Genomic DNA, 22650 nt, shown 5'->3' with positions numbered 1-22650 from the left:
ATTTGTACTCTTCATTTTGCGAAAAAACTCAAACCAATCAAAGTCACCCCGTTTTACGGTACTATTTATGTTGCGGAAAAATCTCTACCCTATCAAAGTCACCCTGGCTATCAAAGACACCCCGGTTAACGGTACTTGAGCAATCGATTGTGAATTTTTCCTGCCAAATTGGATCATTTTTTTATTATTTTTTTTTCATTAAATTGCAACCATAGCGGATTGGTAGAATCCTGTTTTCCTTGAGCACTCATCATGGTTTCAAAACGCTGTATTTTACACGATCTAACATTTAAAAAAATGGGTGTATGGGAAATATGCCTACTTCAATAACTCACATGTTCAGCATAAAAGCACTTTGGCTTAAAATTTCACCTTTCAAAAAGTATAAAACGAGTACAAGTACCAATTTCGAAGCAACATATCTGTGTTAATTCCTCGGAAAAAATCTTTCAACAGCTAAATTGATCAGAATAGGTTGCACTCCCCTATTTTTGTTTTTTAAATATTTATATTTTTTAAGCTTTAAGAGCGAGTCCACGAACAGGGCATACCCCTTTGTATGGGACGTCGATTGGACCTCACCAATCTGCCTGAAATTTTCAGGGGTTGTTTGTACATATATAACTAGCATCTGGTAAAAATATGAGCACTCTAGGTCAACGGGAAGTGGGGCAAATCGGGACACAAAGTTTGAAGGTTCAAAAACGTCAAAAATCTTAAAAAGGCTATAACTTAAGCAAAATTCAATTTAATTTCAAAATTCAAAATGCATCTGAAAGGGCTTGAAAAATGCAACAAAATGCAGGGTAGAGCATCCCAATTGTTTATTTCTAAAGGGAGTTATTGGCATTTTAGTGAAAAAATAGCATAATTTTCAAACTCAAATAAAAAAGTGTTCCATCCAGATATCAACTCGGTTCGACCTGCAGCTTGTAGGGGACATCTGGGACTACCATCTGAGACTGAGAACGCTTTGGGTAAGGCAGTTTAACATATTAAATAGACACTTTTACTTTTAGTGAAGTTTTTGGTTGTAAATTTTTGCTCGGGGGACCCCTTAGATCCCATTTTCTGGTGATAATTTTATCATATTCGTGTTCCTGAGACAATTTCACAATATAAACATGCATAAAAATGTTAATTTTGATCCATTTTAACCCTTTTAAAAATAAAAGTTGAAAAAATTCTTCGATTCACATTTATTGAAAATCAAGCTCGTTTCCAAGGATACTAGATGACACCAGAAAAAAGCAGCTTCTTAATTTTTTTTAAGCTTTCATTTTTAAAAGGGTTAAAATGGATCAAAATAAACATTTTTATGCATGTTTATATTGTGAAATTGTCTCAGGAACACGAATATGATAAAATTATCACCAGAAAATGGGATCTAAGGGGTCCCCCGAGCAAAAATTTACAACCAAAAACTTCACTAAAAGTAAAAGTGTCTATTTAATATGTTAAACTGCCTTACCCAAAGCGTTCTCAGTCTCAGATGGTAGTCCCAGATGTCCCCTACAAGCTGCAGGTCGAACCGAGTTGATATCTGGATGGAACACTTTTTTATTTGAGTTTGAAAATTATGCTATTTTTTCACTAAAATGCCAATAACTCCCTTTAGAAATAACCAATTGGGATGCTCTACCCTGCATTTTGTTGCATTTTTCAAGCCCTTTCAGATGCATTTTGAATTTTGAAATTAAATTGAATTTTGCTTAAGTTATAGCCTTTTTAAGATTTTTGACGTTTTTGAACCTTCAAACTTTGTGTCCCGATTTGCCCCACTTCCCGTTGACCTAGAGTGCTCATATTTTTACCAGATGCTAGTTATATATGTACAAACAACCCCTGAAAATTTCAGGCAGATTGGTGAGGTCGATGCGAGATGGGTATGCTTTGCTCGTGGACTCGCTCTTAAATTTTTGTCAAAAATTTATAAATTCCCAGGTTTTAAATACATTTAATCATTTTTATCGAGCATGTTAATTTTAAAGTTTAATTTATTGATATTTTCATTTGTATTTTATTATCGTTTATTTTTTATTTTTGAAAAAGAGAACTTTTGATTGTTGGATAGTTGTTAGTAATCAACTCTGTATGGCTCAAATTTTGACCTTCACAGATCTGCAAAATTCTATTTCAGTCTTGAAATATTCAATAAAAAATCCTCTCTTCATATGAAAGAAGTTTCAATTTTGTCGTGCTAACTTGACACACCCTGAAAATTGATGTAATTGACCAAAGGTATTTCAAGTCTGAACGCGTTTGACACACGTACATGCCCGACTACCGTAAACATTTGTAATTATAACTCGAGTCTCCGGCAATTAAATTCAACCAAACTTCGGGACAGTGAACAGAATGTTTGTTATTGTGTACATTGTCATGGTCTCTCTTTATTTATTCAAGGTCAATCATTAAAACGCGTTTTTTCTCGGAAAGTCCAAAAACGACGTGTGACAAGATAGTACCACAACGTCGATTTTCTGATTATTGTTACATTTGAGTTAGTAAGGCTCTTGTTATCTTAGATTTTGGTAGTTTGGAATTCAATCTAGCCAATTTTTGTCAATTTAGATATTTTTGTCGATCAATTGTCAATGATCATTGACCATTCCCACTGTGCATCTCTTTTATTATTTGCTCCTCGGCCGCCTGATAGGTATACGTGGCGAGCAATAAAAATGTGCATTTATAAATCATGATTAATTGTTTGGACGCGCAACGCGAGACTGCTTTAAGCGCCCAGGCCATATTGCTTGGACCCGCGCCGGAGACTATTGAAAGCAAATAAAGCCGCCAATTGGCCGGCCGCAGTCAGCAGCCCAAGCCGCCTGGACTGACACGACTCCGGCTCAAGTACCGCGACGTCACCGCAACAATGTGGGAAATAGAGATCAAATCGAGCTTTTTGCGCCGGGGTCCATTTTTGGTAAACGGTTAGCGGTGGACAGGGATGTTTGAAAAGTTGCTTGAAATTGTGAATCTTCATATTTCAAGAATTTTAGTTGAAAAATATTATTGGGAAATACTTGAACCAAAATGTTAGTTAAATTTGAAGATATGAAAATCTTCAAAACTTGCCACCCCTTTCGCATAGGGGTCCCGTCTTGAACTTCTGACCTCGAGCGCGCGGTTTTGGTCGTGGTCGTGGCTCAAGCCAAACCCTTGGGCCCAGGACCCCGGCCACTAACCAAATATAATAATGTGGTCGGTCACGGGCGGTTAGAAAATAAATAACCCTCGGCGCCAACCCTCAGAGCTGAAAACGACAACGGCCTATTGTTCGATGAAAAATCGAAGCGGAATTTGGGACATGAGCTTTTATGGTGGCTGCGTGTTGAAAATATTAAGATGAGTGAGATAAGCTTATCGATTACGGGGTACGGGAGTGTGTAATTTTGCTTTTTATCGATTGGGAGTCGGTAAGCGGCTTACTTAGTTGCGTAATCAGGTGTGATCATACGAAAGTAGAACGATCGCTACTTGTTTTGAGATACTGCGAATAAATTAACATCTGTTGCATTTAGATTCTGCCAACAACTGTTTTTAGTTTCAGGTTGCGCTTGCTTTATTTGAATTGCTGAAATCAATTTTTTGGTAATTTTATTTCTTGGATATTGAAAAAAAGGTTCCAATTTGCCACAAAATAAATTGAGTTTGAATGTTTTCTACAAATACCATTGAAACATGAGAAAATGTCAGAATTAATGAGTTTTTTGTTGTTTAAATTTTCTATTTCAATTTATTTTCGTTGGGGTATTCCTATGGGTTTGTCCACACAATTTTGGAGGCTGTCCATAACAGTTCAAAAATTTGTATATTAAGAAGGAATCAGAAACATTTTGTCTTCGGCAAAGTTGAAGGTATGGAGTATTTTTTTTTAATAATGAATTTAAAATTTTTTTTTGGTTAACAAGTTTTTACAGTTTTTTTTCCACTTAAATTTGGGCCCCAAAATTTGCAAAATTGTGCACTGCCCATTTTTAATAATTTTAAAAATATTTTTCGGAGAATCTTCGAATTAGCCTTTTAAAAAATATTCGATTAATTTCCTAATGCCAAATTCAAAATCTAAATATCTTAGAAATTATTGGATTAATTATTGTAAAAATTGTTGAAAAAAGAAAAAAAAGGTGACAATTTGCGATCTTTCTAAATGAGACGACTAACAATTGAATTGCCCTAATACACAACATTAATCAGGACACCAAATTGATGACATTTTTGTATGATCCATTTCTAGTTGTAATGGAGAATAACTCGAATTAGTTAAGATTTATTGAGTCATTATTTTTTTTAGAATGCTCAGTGTGAAATAAGTCAAATAATAGCCGTTTTGGTTTAAATTGAAAATATCTAAGCGTAACAGCACAGCAACAGGTTAGCTTCCAAAAATGAATTTCTGGCTGCTATTGATCTGAATGTTGGACGAAACCCCTTGCTAAGCATAAAGCACATTTTATTTGAAAACTCTTACTAAAACTGAAATGCATGTTTTTCTATTTTCAGACATTCCACTTGTTTTATAAAAAATTTTGATGTTCTGACTGACTGATAGTAGATTTTTGCCTGCTGAATCCGAATCCGGGTCCAGAATTGCTCCAAATAGTCCCAATTTTGAGATACACCCGTTTGAAATGTTAGTTTAGGCCAAAATTAGCTACTTTGTCGAATATTTTACAAAAGAACTATTGAATAAACAAATAAACCAATACATATATCTTAAAGTTCACGTTCTCCCCTTTCTGAAACACCCCTCGTTTTTAAAATTTGATTGTTTCTACGCATATTTATAGCCATTTTAAAATTAGAATTTGACTTGCATGCAAGTTGGAAAAACTTGAATGAGAACCAACTGAAAATATAATTTTAAAATGGCTATAAATATGCGTAATAATGGCTATAAATATGCGTAATAATATAATTTTAATATGGCTATAAATATGCGTAATAATCAAATTTTAAAAACCAGGGGTGTTTCAGAAAGGGGAAAACGTGAACTTTAAGATACATTTATTGGTTTATTTGTTTATTCAATAGTTCTTTTGTAAAATAGTCGACAAAGTAGCCAATATTGGCCTAAACTAACATTTCAAACGGGTGTATCTCAAAATTGGGACCATTTGGAGCAATTCTGGACCCGGATTCGGATTCAGCAGGCAAAATTCTACTAGGAACACATATACTCGTGTCAGAGACAAAATCTTGTTGGACTGTGTTATTTGCTGGATTTGTTCAGTAAAGTCTACTGCTTGCGAAATGTTTCATGCTGATTAGTATCATTAATGCATTTTCAATACTCTACGGTGTTTGCGGATAAATGTTTGAATTGATGATGTGTGTCATTATGGTTATGGCGTATTGCATTTATTGAATAGTTTTTGGGAAGATGTAAGGTCTAGGATACGCTCCAAGCAAGCATTGCGACCATTCCTTAATAACACAAAGATAAAAAAGTTAAATAACTAACAAAATGCAAATTCGATTTTGCTTTAACGTGAAGACTTCCATCATTGTCATGATTTTTCGTTCAAAGATATAAAATTTGCGTCGCTTTCAATATTTTGACAAAATTCCTTCAACAAGTTGTTTAGAATAGTGCCCTACACATGCTGATTCCTTTTGGTAACGATTATTTCATTCCTTGTAAAGTTATGGAAATCGTCATTAATCAATGATTGCCAACTAGGACGTCAATGATTGTAGCACAAAATTATATAAATTTTGAAACACAATTGCTTTAGATCAAAAATTCCTTCAGTAGCTTCAAGAAGGCAACAACCGGCACATTCTGATTCATTTTGGTGCAGAAATTCGTTAAATTGAATTTAATACAGAATATGTTAAAGTGAGTATGATTTGTGATTGATCAGTTTTCTTCTAGTTTGTAATATTTCTTAAAACTTAGTGTCGGAACATTTGAAAAATCGTGTATTTTACAAAAATGTACAACTCCGTGTAAAATATTGGTTGCTACTTATGTTGTCATTTTATGTTTTCTAAAACACGTTTAAATAATCAAAAAAAGAACTTATATTTGTGTTAATCAAGACTCAGTTTTCATTAAATGGCGAAAGATTTTTTTTGTGATAAAAAAGGCAAAGTTTTCGCTGTGTAACCCACAGGCCTTGGCGGATTTTTTTTTGCTTATTTTTATTACGTCCTTTTCAGTAACCTTGGAAAATTTCTACTCGATAAAAAACAATTTGAAACATACTTGAGATTGTTCATCTGCACTTCTCTCAAATGCTTTGAACCTAATACGCCTTTGAGGTTCTTTTGCAATCTTACACAGAAAAAAATCAATTCTCAAAATCGTGAATAAAATTCACGAATGCGAGAACCACGAAGGGATATTTTCACGTTTATAGTGCAAATGCACCATACTCATGAATAAATTCCTTCGTGGTTCTCGTATTCGTGAATTTAATTCACGATTACGAGAATTGATTTTTTTTCTGTGTACCCGAGAAATATATCCGAAAAATAAATTATTCAATAAGGATATATTCAAAACAACAATTCTGATTTTTTTTTGTTCTCGACTTTTTTTATTAGGTCCTTTTAGATGCTGTGACCAGGTTAGGACCGAGGATAGGCTGATTAAAATTTTAGGTCTTTAAATAACTTCTCGAAATTCTACTTCCACCTTAATTACCGCCTTACTCTCGCTGAAAAGTAAAAAGCTCGCACCCTCAAAATAACAAAACAAAAAGTTAATACAATCACAACAGCAATTAATTTCCATCTTACCCATTGACCCACAAAAGCTCCGACAACAAGTGGTCGTTGTCGTCAGCTTGTGCGATAAAGCTATAAAACCTTCCGTCGCCGGCTTTTTTCCTCCTTCTACTACACTCTTTCATTGTTGATGCCCATTTTCTTTTCCTTTCTTTTTCTCTCACTGTGCGCGCTACAATGCAAGAGAGAGCCACCTGGCAAATGGGTTCCTTATTAGCGGCAGCATTCATTGACTTTGACACTCTCAATTGGCGGGTTGGGTGGTGACTGTTTTTCCGCCGCGGCGCTACACACACACACACTTTCAGTTGACAGAATTCAAAACCCATTTCCGTTACTTGACCAAGAAAGACCGGGCTTGAGCTTTTTGTGGCTCGCGTTGGAAAAAGTCATAATTGAGTAACAGTATGGTGTAGAACTTTTTTGTGACGTTTTTTTTGTGTCGGATGCACTTTTCAGCATCTCCGTTTTATGATTATCTCTCTTTGAGGTTTTTGTTTCCTCATGTTTTTTTGTTCTTGTTTGGAGTAAATGGTTCCATCTATTTGATTGCAATGCAATTTCCGAATCGGACGTTTTTCGTTCACTTTTGTACCAATTCCATTGAACTAATCAAAAAAACAAATAAATGAAGTAGTCTGCATATAATGGACATTAAAAAAGTTTTTTTATGATTAATCCATCTTTGTACCCCCAAATCTTTACATGTGAAATTTTTAATTTTTGATACAACTCATCTATCGTTAAAAAGAGTTTGATTGAGTGCACTTCTGTCTATAAATCGTTACCACAAAGTCGGAGAGCTGCCCGACTTCCGGTAATATATTGCTTGCGCGCGGTGGCCATCATCTGGCTTTTATTTTTGTTTTACTTCTCCAACCGGCCAAATTGGTTCCTAGTATGCGGCAAGAGTAAAATTAATATAAAACACTACCACACCACCCTGTTCGTCCGTCCAACCAACCAAGTCATCTCTCTTGGGATGGTCAACGACCGATATCACTTTTGCGTGGTGAAGTGAAACATGCCAAAAGACAAACACACACACACACGCTCTCCCTCACAAACACACAAGTCGCACCTGAGAGCTACTCACATTCCATTCACACGGGGATGATGATGGCGATGAAGGTGACCACGATTGTAGGAGAGCTTCGGCTGTTGTTTGTTGTTGTTGTGGAAGTGCGCGATGGTCCGCGAAGAAATGGGCGACAATTATAATTTTTAATTGTTCCTGGCCGGCCTTTTTACGAGATCCGGATGTGTGTTTGTGGGGAGATTTCGGAACGGATTTGCGAGTTTTTTTTTTGCTGTGTTTTTGTAACATACAAAAAAGATCAGCTTGAGAGATGTACACAAATAATAAATTGATAATTTCAAAATCTGTTTCAATTTTTTGAAATAATTTGTTTAAGGACCAATTCTCTCAGATTTCGGTCATTCGATTTTTTTGTATTTTTAATCCGGCTGAAACTTTTATGGTGCTTTTGGTATGCCCAAAGAAGCCATTTTGCATCATTAGTTTGTAAATAGAATTTTCCTTACAAATTTGGCAGCTCGTCAGTTGTGTGCTATCTTGTGACAACGACCATTTAGTACTTTTCGAGAAAATCGATTTTTAAAGTTTGTTGGTAAATAATTTCAAAACTATGAATGATAGAGCCAAACTTTTTGAAGCAATCTATTCGTATACTATCGCTTAACAAACGCTCCAAGTTTCAACTAATTTGGTTACCCCAGTTAAAAGATACAGTAAATAATGTAAATAAAAATCTGAAAAGCACGTGTCACAAGTGTGTTTCGAAAGTAAAATTGTACTATGTGTCACAAGTGTGTACAGAATTCCCATACAAACTAAAATAAGCTCAAATCAATGGTTTAATCGACTTAATCAGTATATTTTATAAACAAAAGGTTGCATTGCCTTTAGAAAGTATGTGTGTACATAAATTTGTGAAAAACAAGAAAAATTTTCCACATTTTCCAACAACATGTGTGACGTGTCACAAATGTGCACAATCATTTTGATGATGAATTGGTCTTTGTCACAAGTGTGTATTGCGATATCCGGGAAACGGAAGCGAGTTTCCAAAATCGGGTTAAAGCATCTTGTAGTGTTTGTTAAGTATAGCAAAACGTTATCATTAACTCATTTTCGACCGAAATGGTCTATGTCACAAGATAGCACACAGCTGACAAGCTGTCCATACAAAAATGATGCATGAAAATTCAAAAATCTGTATGTTTTGAAGGAATTTTGTAGGTATGTATCATTACTATACTGAAAAAAAATGATACACGTTTGAAAAAAATGTGATTTTTAATATAATTTTTTGTTACAAAAACACTTTTTTTTGTTTTTTTAAGGGACATCACATGCCAACTTTTCAAAAATTTTCAAAAATTTTGTACAAAAATTCTTTGACCGAATTATAAATTTTTAATCAACACGGTTTTTTTTTAAATCGAAACATTGGTAGCAAAAAAAATTCAGCTTCATTTTTTTTATGTAAAATCAAATTTGCAATCAAAAAGTACTTTAGTGAAATTTTGATAAAGTGCACCGTTTTCAAGTTAACGGAGCACATCAACCAGAGCTTTTGCACCAAGATTTTTGTTACGGACATTTTAGTATCTTGAAAACTACGGAAACTATCGGTATAATTTTTTATTCATCCCCTAAAGTGCAGTCTACAAAATAGTTATCAACAAAGTTTATTAATTTTACAATCAGATTGTTGCAAGATTGGGTTCGTAAGTTTGACAATTTTGGAAAAAAAGCAGACAACAACTTCCTTGGTTGCTGTGTATCCTTAAAGCCATTTTTAGGTAACTTTTTTGAAAAAAGTCGGGTTTTTCATTTTTTTTTAATAAGTACAGTTTGCCCACTTTCGAAAACAATATTTTCAAAAAAAATAAATCATGACTAACATTTCAAAAGGGCGTAATATTGAATTTTATGGCCCTTTTGAAATGTTAGTCTTGATTTAAACCTTTTGAAAATATTATTTTCGAAAAGATCGGAAAATTTCACGAATTTTTAATATTTTAACATTTTAAATCGGACCATTAGTTGCTGAGATATCGACGTTAGAAAATGATGGGTTGTTAGGGTGAGACTTAGAAAACATAAATTTTCTTGTTTTAAAACCATTGCATGGCAATATCTCAACAACTAAGGGTCGTATTAACAAAGTTCAAAAATGCAAAGCATAGAGAATTTTCTCAGCTTTTCAAAAATATTTTTTTTTCAAATTGGGCAAACATGTGTACTAATTTAAATAAAAATAAAAACTGCGACTATTTCCAAAAAAGTTACTTAAAAATGGATTCAACTTGAAAACGGTGCACTTTATGAAAATTTCACTAAAGTACTTTTTAATTGCAAATTTGATTATACATCGAAAAATGAAGTTGACAATGTTTTGCGACCTATATTTCTATTTTTTGAAAAAAATCAGTATTGAATTAAAGAAAACATTTTTTGCATAGTGTTTTGCCTTCCTCACCTCACTGAGGCAAGGCTATAAAATCACTCAAAAATTGAACTTTTTAAATAAGCCTCCCAGATATACCTTTACGTATACATATCGACTCAAATTCTGAGCAAATGTCTGTGCGTGTGGATGGACGTAGAATTTTTTTTCTCACTCACTTTTCTCGGAACTGGCTCGACCGATTTTGTCCGGATCTATGTTTTTGGATTTGCCTTCAGGTTCTTTAAGTCTTTTTTAAATTTCATCAGGCTTGGCGCAGTACTTTAAAAGATATGTTCGAAAAACTGTTTTGGTTGATACTAAAAAGGGTCATTATTTACATAATTTGAAAGCTCCGGCGGATAGCTGTCGGAACTTTACGCTCAGTGCACGCACACAAACACTGCAGTGCTTTCAAATGGTTCATTAAATTTATCATACCTAGATGGCAGCACTCAGATGTATAGTGTCTTTACTAAGTAAGCGTTAGCCAAAGCTTTCGTAGTGTGTGGTTGCAAGGCTTTTAGGAGGAAGGCAGCAACCACCTTCCGGTGGATTAAGTAACGTTTTTTTTTTTGCAAATCAAGTTTTAGTGACAAAAAGTTAAATAAAAAATCACCAAAAAATGTTTTACCGTGCATCATTTTTTCCGTGTAGTCCTTAACCATACCTATAACTTGCCGAAGACACCAAATTGAAAAAATCCTTCAAAAGATATAGGTTTTTGAATTTTCATACATCATTTTTGTATGGACAGCCGCCAAATTTGTAAGAAAAATTCTATGGACAAAAAAAGCACCATAAAAGTTTCAGCCGGATTTAAAAACAAAAAATAAAATTAAAATTCATGAAAACAGACCGATTTCGTAGAGAATTGCTCTAAGGTCAAAACATAACCTCAAACGATTTAATAATTTACTTCAAACTTTGGTTTCTAATTTTCAATTTTGTGCTGGCACTGAATATGCATCTCTAGCCTAATTGCTTACTCAAAATTAAGAGAAGAAAAGAAATCTAACCAAATTCAACCATGCAAATCAGCGTAACCGATTTCCACATGTCATAACGCGACTCCAAACTATCCATCCATGATCACCCGCCGAAACCCCTGAACGAATCGTCCAAAATAGCCATCTCCATGCAATTCCCTGCTCGCTCTCGAACAGTGTTGATCTCGCGCACACGTGTGCTGTCGATGTTGCTGTTGTTCACAGAAGAAACTCAGACACGCAATATACAGATCAATTTTCCGGCTTTTCCATGCGGCAATTTTGTTCGACCAACTTTTTTTTCCTTGTCCGCGATTACACGGACAACGCCAATTGCAGCGAATTTCGATACTTTTTCCGAGGCTGCAAATAATGGTCCGGATCCGCCTCTCGTGTTTGTGCAGGACTGATTGAATCATCTCAATTATGTCATTATTAAATTGACCACCGACGATAATGAGGTAACATACGCCAATGTTGCGCTCAGTATTATGGCACGGTTTTGATATCTGATGCTTGATTTCATTAATCGATCCGGGCGATTATCTTTCTCGGAATGTGAATCAAAGCAGATATTGAACCTGGTGGAAAGGGATTGGCCAGTGATGGATAAAAACACAAATCTTGTTCTGTTCTGTTCCATTTTTTTTTCAAATGTGATTAATTCTGAAGTTGCAATTGTTTGGAATTTCTTTATTTGAAGTTTCCAACTAAAACCAATGAAAATTGAACTGGGCATGAAAGGGTTGCAACACTAATTCGGATTGATTATTTTATTTTTATTATAACAAATTCAAATTTTAAGAATATTAGATAGATTGTAAAAATGATACTATCATAAAGTTGTTTCACGACTAAAAACTAAATTTTGACGATTTCTTCTTGATTGAGCTATTTAAATTGCAAAACATTGTTGCAACTTTTTCACAGCTCTGGTCTGTGGGAAGAGCGCAATAAAAACAGAGCAAAACACTGCAACATGTTAATTAACTCAAATTCCATAATTATGACGGACAGTGGCGAGCCACTGCAATTTCTGCCTTTCATCATAGCATATTGTGCATTCCGTTCATCTTTTTTGCACCTTCCGCGTCGCTTGGTCAGATTTTGAGGCGTATCAGCGCATCAATCGACTTGTGGAAAGGTGTTCGAAGATATTTTTTCTACAAAGCTGCTACCACATAATTTCCCCGTTCTGCTATCGGTTCCATCGACGGGTGCCACCAGGGGTGGTCCATCCTCGCCAGAGTCAGAAAAACGCGCTGCTGCTAATGGTACGTTTTGCAAAACAGGCAAAATCGTTTTGTATATGGCCATTTGGGTCTCAAATTACAGCCTCCCAAATTTGTCGTCGTTTTTTTGTTCACGAACCGAACCGTTTGGCGTCCCGCTGGGATGTGGCCACTTTTGCCACCGGTCGTGCCCGTCGCGGCTATTGGGTAACTCCGGCCTGAGATGAGTGAAGGTGAAGGAATGCAACAGTTAGGTATATTTTTTTGTGTGTTTCGCGACTCATAACCAATATTGACCATCGGCTGCACGGTGTTGTCGATTGCTGCTGGCAGAGATGATGCTACTGCAAGACCGCTTCTTGCAGGCACTCCGGATTCAGTCGAACGGCGTTTAAGTTTCATCGCTCTGATTGATGAAGCAATAGCGCGAGAAAAAAGAGAGTTACTTCATAATTTCCATTAACCCTTTTTGCTTTTTCCATTGGTTGTCTTGTCTGGTGTGCCGACCAGTACCTACAATCTAATGTTTTCCGAACTGGGCTACAGATTATGGTGATTGGCATCGTCGTCGTCGTCGTCGTCGCGGTAATGAACTGAACGGGAGTCCAATGCGGGGTATCTAACTCGTTGGAATAGCTAATTATGGGAGAACGGTGATTCCATCATCTTCCCAGTGACATTTGTTATTATGCAATTGAATTTGTTGCATTATTCATGGCGTGACAGGAGGTGACACACTTTTCAAATTAATTTCTTTCTATTTTATTCAATATCATTTCTGACTATACAGCAATTCCCCACAAAAACAGCATGATTCGATTCTCCGATCGGGCTCCAAATTTTTCTGGGGTAATTAGACCCGTATTTTTTTTTTATTTGCCATTAAAGTGACCTACGTCGTGTTAGGGTGGTCCGAAAAATTGCCATTTTCGTCGATTTTCACAAAAACCACATTAAAAAAAATCATTACTCCGCATCATTTCAACCGATTTTAGCTGCCTTAGAAGCAAACATATGGGTATAAGATAGTTTTTTTTTATTTTTATGAAAAAATATTTAGAAAAAAACGCAACTTTTGGCACCCAAACATGTATAGTTAATCTTGTAAATTTTAAAGTTGTCGAAATTCAAGTAAAAAATCGTTTTTTTCCCGTTTTCGTATTTTTTGTCGTTTAGGCGGAACCCTGTAAAAACAAGTTCACCATTTTTTGATAAAAAAAAAATATAATGATAAAATTTTCCGAAAAGTCAGCTTTTGAGGTGTTTACGGGTCTAATTATTTCGACCTAGGACCCCCAGAAAAATATTGAGCCTAATCGGAGAACTATTTATCGAATCATGGTGTTTTTGTGGGGAATTTCTGTATGAATCCATAAGCTTAAAAATGAGAATTGCATTTAAGGAATTCTATGCAGATTGTTTTGTTTGATTGAAATTGGAACGGTAAATGGAAATTACTATTAAATTGACGAAAACTCTCCTCAAACAAATTTTCCCTCTAAAAGTGTTCGTTTGTATGTTTGTATGACCTGGACACAGATTTCAAAATTAGTAACCTTTTACCGTCTAATTTTTTCCATATTTTTTTTTATTTTTTCCGAGTTGACCTCCTAATCAACGAAAAAGTACTACGAAAAACTTTTCTTCTCTTGTTTTATGTTTTGCTTGTATTATATTTAGTATTTTAATTTGCATTTATTCTAATTTTATCATGTTTTTTAAGTCACCTTTTCAAACGCAAAATTCCCAGGAAACGGGATATTTTCAACAAGTTTCCCGGGAAATTCCCAGGAAATTTGAAATTTTACGAAAACTATTCTGATCCTGTTTCTGATTGATATTTTGCAACAGGATTGTATAGAACAGCAACTTTAGTGGTCAAAATTAGTGTGAGGATCAATTAGTGGCCTGACTGCTTGTAAAAAATCATACAACTTTGAGAAAATATATAAATTTATTAATTTTTTATGCTGTCTTGCAAAACGTACATAAAAAAATATTAGTAGTATTTTTTGTTGAGATTTTTTTGTTTAATCAAAGTTTTTTACATAGAGAATCTATGATCCACAACAATAAAATTGCTTTTTAGTTTGTCTCAGTGGCCATAATGTTGAAATTGAAAAAAATAATGCAGAAAAAAATGTTTTTAATGGCAAATAAATTATTTCTGAACAAGTATTTTCAACTTACGAATAAATAATTAATCATTGAGTTTACCTTAAAAATCTAATTTCTAGCGCTATATAACTTGAAAAACTATTTCATTAAATCACAACTCTAAATATTAAATATGGGTAAATTTCATTTGATACGGATCTGTTTTTTAAAGACTTTTCATGGTTCCAATTATGGTATGATTTTACTTATATGATTATATGGCCTAATAAATTAATTAGATTAAAATAATTTTCATGGTATAAAAGTGGTTGAAATTAAACGATATTTTTTCTTATTAAACCCTCTTACGTCCTTGGTAGCTCATGTGCTTCATAAATTTAGAACTTCAAACAAGAATTTCTTGAATACTTTTGAACAAATTCGTCTCGAATCACCCTTTTTGGAAAATTCAATTATATCAATTCAATTTTCATCCAATTTGTTCAAGGTAAAGAGAAATTTTAAACAAGTCTCAATTTTGATCTTGGCCGGAAGAGGGGAATATCTTATTTTCAAATAATATAACAAAAAAAAAAATCATTCTATATTAAAATTCATTCCATAATAGCGTAAATGTTGTTGCCCAACATATAAGCAAAACATATTCCTAGTGTTGAATGCTTCAGAAATAAATATTATCTGAATAAAACCTTAACATGAAATTTACAGATAAGCTAATTAGTTCAATATGAACAGTAGATTGAAATGAATAAAATCAAATCAGGTTTTCTTATTATTTCATTTTGTACAATTTCAATACATTGTTTACAATGTTTGATTCCACCAGAATAGAATTCCCTGGAAATTTACAGTTTTCCGGGAAAACGGGAAATATTTTTTTTCCGGGAAATCTTGGGAATTCCCGGGACGGGAAATTGGATGCTCTACTGTATATTTTGTTTACATAAAATATAGGAAATGTTAGTGAAAAATACAGCCAACGCTGACCCCATAAAAAATGTAATTTTTAAAACTTTGCCAAAGTCACATAAAACAAGTCAAACTTTCAACCCTAAAACTTTCTAAAATTTTAAGAGTTCTTCTTTCCATCGCTTTTTTAAGGTAAAAAATTGGTAGAAAAAAAAAGATTTTTGGCGATTTTATAAGTCGAAGCCCGTCTAAAGGCGCGGTTTGGGTTGTAGAGGGTTAAGTTCACACATGACGATTTTTATGAATTACTTGTAAAGGGGACATTAACATAAAACCTTGAGAAATTAAATAATAACAATACAATACAAATTATTCAATATGCTGAACGATCGCTTATAAATTATTTAGTTTTCTTTGACCTTCAAAGTTTCTTAGACAAATTTTCTTGAAAATTTTCTTAGGACGCTATTGAAACAATATTCGCAAAATTGTAAAAAATGTACTTTAGGTGAATTTATCATGAAAACAGTGCATTATATCAAAAATTTTGTGAAGTACGTATTGATTTCAAATAAGAATTGGAATTCAAAACTAAGTGATTTTTTTCAATAATTATTTAAAAATGTTTTCAAAAATTAAGATTAAAAAAATGTCAACAATTCCATCTAAAATAAAATTTTCGAAAAAACGTTACTTAATCCACCTTTAGGTGGTTGGTGCCTTCCTCACATTCATAAAGTCAATTCATTCAGTAAAAATAGCAACATTCCCCCTTAACATGTTTAACAAATCAACTTTATTACTCATTTCTTTTGATAGGGTTCGCTGACCTTCAATATTTCTGGCTCATCGGCAAGATCTGATAAAAAACTATTCAACGATAGTTCGCATGGAAGATTCAGACAATATTTCTATCACAATATCTGAAATCCGGCCTCCAAAATGTGTATGAATAACACATAAGTGCTAATAACTTTTGATTTGGTTATTAGATCTTAGGTTTTTCGATTATATAACTAACGATGGGTCGCATGATGGACTCGGAAATCCTTTTTATTGAAATATCAGAGATCCAGCCTCCAGTATAAATAACACTTAAGTGCTGATAACTTTTGATAGGGTTGTCAGATCTTTGATGTTTTAAACTCATTTGAAAGGTATTTCAATTATCTAACTAACAACGGGTTGCATAAGAGATCCGGACATCTGAAATATCTGAGATCCGGCCTCCAAAAAGTGTATAAATAACACTTAAGTGCTAATAACTTTTGATAGGGTTGTCAGATCCTCGATGTTCTAGGATCATTTGGAAGGTCTTTCGATTATCTAACTAACGATAGGTCGCATGATGGACCCGGACATCATTTTCATTGAAATATCTGAGATCCGGCCTCCAAAAAGTGTATAAATAACACTTAAGTGCTAATAACTTTTGATAGGGTTGTCAGATCCACGATGTTTTGGGCTCATTGGAAAGGTCTTTTTAATACCTTTCTGAAAATGTATAACATGATCTTGCAAAAACCACGCTTTTTAAATCTTCCGGACATACGTCAAAATCGTTTTTTTAGCATAACTTTTGAAGTGCCTAACTAAACCTGCTGATTTTAAATAGAGACCTATGGGACCCCAAGACGGATTGAATAAGACTAATACGGTCAAAATCCGTTAATCCAGTCCGGAGATAATCGAGTGACAATTTTTTTGTCCACCCACCTACACACATCCACACAGACATTTGCTCAGGACATGATTCGGGACCATCCATAAACCACGTGGACACTTTTTTGGGAATCTCGTACCCCCCCCCCCCCCCTTCGTGGACAATTGTCCATACAAAAAAAAAATCTTTTTTGTATGGAGCGTGGACAATCGCCATACCCCCCCCCCCTAAAGTGTCCACGTGGTTTATGGATGGTCCCATTCTGAGTCGATATGTATACGTGAAGGTGGGTCTACGAGGTCAAATCAAAAAGTTCATTTTTCGAGTGATTTTATAGCCTTTCCTCAGTAAGGTGAGGAAGGCAAAAAGCTTCTATCATATCCTGGGCATGGTATTGATACAGATTCTAGAATACCATACTTGTATGGATAGTTGTCAAATTTTAATGGAAACTTGTATGGACGAACCGTTGATGCAAAATGGCTTCTTTGATCAAGGAAAGGTCCCAACAAGTTTTAAAGCAAATTGAAAAAAATAACAAAAAATTAAAGAATGCCGATTTTTTGAAGAATGCACAGTACACAGTATTTTGTTAAAACCTCTGAATTATTAGGAGTAGGGGGAGAGGGGGTAATATGCACCCCCTAAGGGAAAACTGTGATTTCTCAAACATTACAGCATTTCTGTGGCAGAATTTTGTTCGATGTTCTTAAACAACTATTATTCTTCGTCATCCATGTGAAAAAGTCTTAAAAAACCTCAAAATTGTTCGAAAATATCAAATTTCTAAAAAAGTTTTTGATTCATTTCAAACAACCGTGTATGCACCGCAACAATGGGGCAAAATGCACTACAACAACGGGGCAAAATGCACCACAACATGGGGCAAAATGCACCGGGTAAAAGCAGTTTTCACTAGTCACCACTAGATGACACCGCTGTTTTTACAAAGGAGCTTTACAGCAGTGCATTTTGCCCCGACCACGCTTTTTGCAGAAAATTTAATTGAAAATACATTTTTTGATGTTTTTGGACTCATCTATCTACAGAATAGTGAAGATTATGACAAAAACTATATACCTCAATACTTACAATAAAAATAAATGCTTTTTATACTGTCCAAAAATCATAATGAAAGTTCAACCAAAATTAGATGAAAACACAACATTTTAAAGTTTTGCAAATAACTTAAGCTGTTTTTAAACTACGATGCTCAAATTTTTCCAGCATGGTTAAGCAATGTTAAGCTTCCAATTTCTATGAGATTTTCCCCGGAAAACTCTTCCAAATACCGAGAAAAGCAGGGGGTGCATTTTGCCCCGGGGGTGCATATTACCCCCTCTCCCCCTAAATCAAGTTAAAAAACTTCCCAGAAATCCTAATGAGGTGATGAGAAAGGTTCCCTATGTTAGGTATTTACAATGTACCCTAAAAGAATTCCAAGTTTGTGGGTGTACGAATTAATGGAATGACTGTATTTCTAGTAATCTAGAATGAAGCAAAACTTCTTTGCCTAGAAAGCAAAACCCTCCCGGCAAAGATCACACGCAATGTCTCCCCGTAACTAGATGAGCCGAATCCGATACACCTTCGACAGCACTCATTTCTCTTGTACCCCACACCAATGGGTTGTTGTTGTTGTTTCTAGTAGTTTCTACACCACTCTCATTGCGTTTGTTATAGTCGGTCCGTTTATTTATTTTCTGTTGTTTCGTTTTCCAATCTTTGACTTTCCAGGCCTGTTGCAACCAACTTCGACGACAGCCGAGCTGCCGGTAAAGATGACTCCCAACTGGAACCAAGCTCAGCAGACCAGTGCGATGTTAGTGGCAGCAGCTCCAAATAAGGGGCATCTCCGACGACGCTGGCAACACTGCTGCGTAGGAATCAAAGCAAATACCTAGTCTGGGTGGAGAGTTTTACGGGTGGCAATTTGAGCTAAAGAGCTGTGGCAATGAGCAAACATCGACGCTGAACTGTTCAGGGAGTGGTGAAATGTGGAGTTCCAGCTGATATGAGGCCGGTGATTAATGGAAACTCCTACCGGGGGGAAGTTTTCACACACAAAGTACGGCTCTAGTATCAAGATGGGACCTGCCTAAAAGCGTTACAGACCAAAACAACAGCGCAGTGCCAACTACAGTGCGGAGATCTACCGAAGTTTCACGTTCGCGCGGGATGATACCTGGTGTTTAAAGTTTAAACCGAGAAGAAAGTCGTACCAAGGAAGAGGTTCCATCTGCCCTAAGGCAGCGTTAGAGTGGCGGTTGTGTGTTGTGTGTGAAAAATTGTAGGTGCGTGCGTGCGAGTAGGGAACTGGGCTGGAAAACGCTACAGAGCGCTACAGCGTCGAACAAGCTCGAAGAAGAAGTCCGGCAGATCTACTCCACATTCGTGCGACTGGCTCAACCCGTAGAGAGCCCTCGGTCCGTGGAAGTATTAGGCGGATAAATAGTTTATAAATAATTGAGATAAAAATGCCTTCCGGATATCGACCGAATGGGATCGTTCATCCCACTAATGGCCATATAAGTAAGTACCCCATTCATTTTGCTTATACTCGACCACTTGGTCGGTTTTGAAGTTTTCGGGATTTGAGAGTTCGGCGGTGTTGGCCAAAGAGCGTTTTGTGTCGTTTATGAGTGGTCTCAGTTCTGAAAGGAGGTGCGACAAAGTTCTTTAAGATCTTGAAGAAGATAAAGAATTTCAAACTCTTGAAGTTCTCCAAGATTTGACGTTTTTTAGTTCAATACGTTTTTAAACTCTTTTCAAAATGTACCTCCTCCAAGAAACAGAGGCTCCTCACTTTTTTGCGGTGATGGTCTCTCGAACTCTCCACGCTGGGATGTGGGAATCGCCGCGAAATCTTCCCCAAAAAATCAACATTCGCCTAATGTCGTATTCGGCCGAAAGCTGCGGCAAAAAAGAGAAAAACCAGTCCATCAACTCCGTGTTCATCGTGGGACACAAAGTGTCCCCTTTGACCGGGGTGCGGAGGGGGTGGCCGCAAGCGCGTGTTATTGGAATTCTTCCCCCAACAGAAGTAGCGCGCGCGCTCTTCACGTCAAACGACCGCGGTCCCGGGAGATGGCATCTGGCTAGAGGTGATTGTTTTTATGGGTTTTAAAAATTTTGTCAGACGAAGTTAAGCCCATAGATGACGAGTCGCCGCCGCCGCCGTAAGGTTTGTTGAAGAAATGCTGCGAGCTTCGGAGGTGTGAGGATAGATGTCGTGATTGTCGCGAAGGGGTTTCGAGGGCCACTTTTGTGGGGGCTTGGGCATCAAAACTAGCTGAAAAAGGGTGAGTTCGGAGGGTGATTGATTGGGTTCAAGCCACTCGGGGTGCGATATGGCTAATCTTGTAACGGAATTATGGTCATTAATATTGTTGCGTGGTCGGATTTGTTTACTGAAGTTGCTGAGATGATTTTGTCAAACCAAGGCTTAGCTTTATTATGTCAGAAAATATAATTGTTATTCAAACCCCAAAACCCACTTTATTTCCTGACCTCTCTTCAATAATATTAAAACGTTGTAATTAGAGGTTCTTTTGATTCCGCTATCAAATTTGGTATTTTTTTCATATTCATTCATTTACCCATCAGTATTGCATTGTAGGGTGGCCAAGTCATCATTGTTCACGAGTTTTCAGAAAGGTTTTTGAATTAGTCATTTTCACAACTTTCTTTGGAAAGATATTTGAAGTTTTTTAAAACCACTATTTTGTAGGGAGCAATTCTTCCCTAACTCCGGAAATTGATTTTATTTGTATTTTTTTTTATTTGGCTAAAACTTTTTAGTGTTTGATAGTTTTGGTCACCGAGAATTTTTGTTTTTTGGCTTTAGTTGATGTTTTTCGGTGAGAAATGAAACAAAATTCTTCTTCGTTACGTTTCGGCCTACTTCTTGGTTTCGGCCATCTTCAGACTATATTTAAACACAAAAATACAAAAAATAAAATCTTAATCAAAAATCACAAATATGAAAAACACTTAAGTTACCATAAAAACTTTTCCAGGCCAGGCTACTCCTGCTGGAGTGTCTGGATCGTGTCAGCTAACTGAGAGTCGTGCCGTGATTTTTTCGGCTGACTCTCTTTTAGTTTTAGCAGCAGCCGATTGTACGACGACGAGAGAGCAACCGACTCCCGTTGGAGGTTCACAGTAGGCCGAAACGTAACGAAGAAGAATTTTGTTTCATTTCTCACCGAAAAACATCAACTAAAGCCAAAAAACAAAACTTTTTAGGGGCCTTCCTCATGAGTCTGGGCTTAGTGATTTTTCACGCTTAAAATTGCAATTTTCATGGGGTTCATAATTCCAAATCACAAAATTTCACGAAATTTTGACGGAACGTGAAAAATGTTGAAATAAAATGAAAATCTTTTTTCAAAATTCCAGAAATGACAAATCGATATTTTAATATTCGATCGAAAATCTTTATCTTATGAAAGAATTTTCTTATGAGGCAGTATTTGTAGATTCTGCTCGGTTTGTTCTAGAGGTCGTATCGAAGTGCTCCGATTTGAATGAAACTTTCAGCGTTTGTGTTGTATCTTCTTGGGACTTGTGATATGGAAGAACTGACTCACTATACTTCTCGAACATAACTGACTCCGATTCCTCGGAGCAGGGCATATTTATTAGGAATCACTTAATCTAATTTTACTCATGCCATGCATCTCAACAGGTTGCACCACGGACCAACGGAATCGTTAACTTCGTCACCCTCGCTTTTGGGTAATCCTCTTAGTCTATTTTTACTGATCCACGCATCAATGTTCTAGAAAATGGGTCACCTATTTTCTTGACACACGCATCAATGCGTGAATGTTACGAAAACGAGACTTAATTTATCGTCCGTTCCCTTAGCGTCAGCTGCAATGCGTGCGTTGTGATTAACGCAAACCATTCATTGGAGCTACGCTAAGAATGCAAAGTTGTGCAATCCGTGTGCACAACATTACTACCCCCTCCGAAAGAAGGCTGCATGTTTACTCGTTAATAAATGTTACATTAGTTTTCGCACTATGCTTTGCTGATTTTCCTTAATACAGTGTTTTGCTCTTTATCTCATAATACGTCTTCATATTCCTTTTGTATGCCAAATTCGAAATTTGTCTTCTACTTCAATATTACGCATTTACAAGTTTAATTTTCTTTTACTTGGGTCAATATCTTGACATGACTTTTTTCAGAGAAACATCTGAGTTTAAATTTGTTTTGGGTATTCTTATATGCTCTTTACTGGCTTATGTATTTTTCTGCATTCTTCAATTTATTTCCTAAAACTACTTACGTACTAAACTAAAACTAAATGTTAATGGTGGAAACCGATTACCCGCGGTTGACTCGGGGTTAGTAGGACACAATTTATTCGGGATGGATACTAAGGAAAAGGAATTAAAGTGAATTAGGTTAATAACCTAATTGTTATTCTGCATTGTCCTTAAATTATCATAAATGTTGTATTTGATTGTATTTGAGTTCGTGTTAGTGAATATGTATATATGCTTGTGTGT

General features: G+C 35.6%; 1 protein-coding gene across 1 annotated transcript in view; it reads left to right on the top strand.

Annotated features, from left to right (window-relative positions):
- LOC120423726 (calpain-11-like) overlaps positions 1 to 22650 on the top strand; it is a 164227-nt gene that overhangs the window by 9074 nt on the left and 132503 nt on the right. Inside the window, exon 2 of the mRNA XM_039587631.2 lies at positions 18866 to 19660. Within this exon, the coding sequence (XP_039443565.1) occupies positions 19606 to 19660 (55 nt within the window). The 5' untranslated portion in view covers positions 18866 to 19605. The remainder of the gene's footprint in view (positions 1 to 18865; positions 19661 to 22650) is intronic.

Source organism: Culex pipiens, chromosome 2 (genome assembly GCF_016801865.2).
Source record: "Culex pipiens pallens isolate TS chromosome 2, TS_CPP_V2, whole genome shotgun sequence".
Lineage (NCBI taxonomy): Eukaryota > Metazoa > Arthropoda > Insecta > Diptera > Culicidae > Culex > Culex pipiens.
The sequence above is the reverse complement of the archived record's forward strand: the minus strand, read 5'-3'. Positions and strand labels throughout refer to the sequence as shown.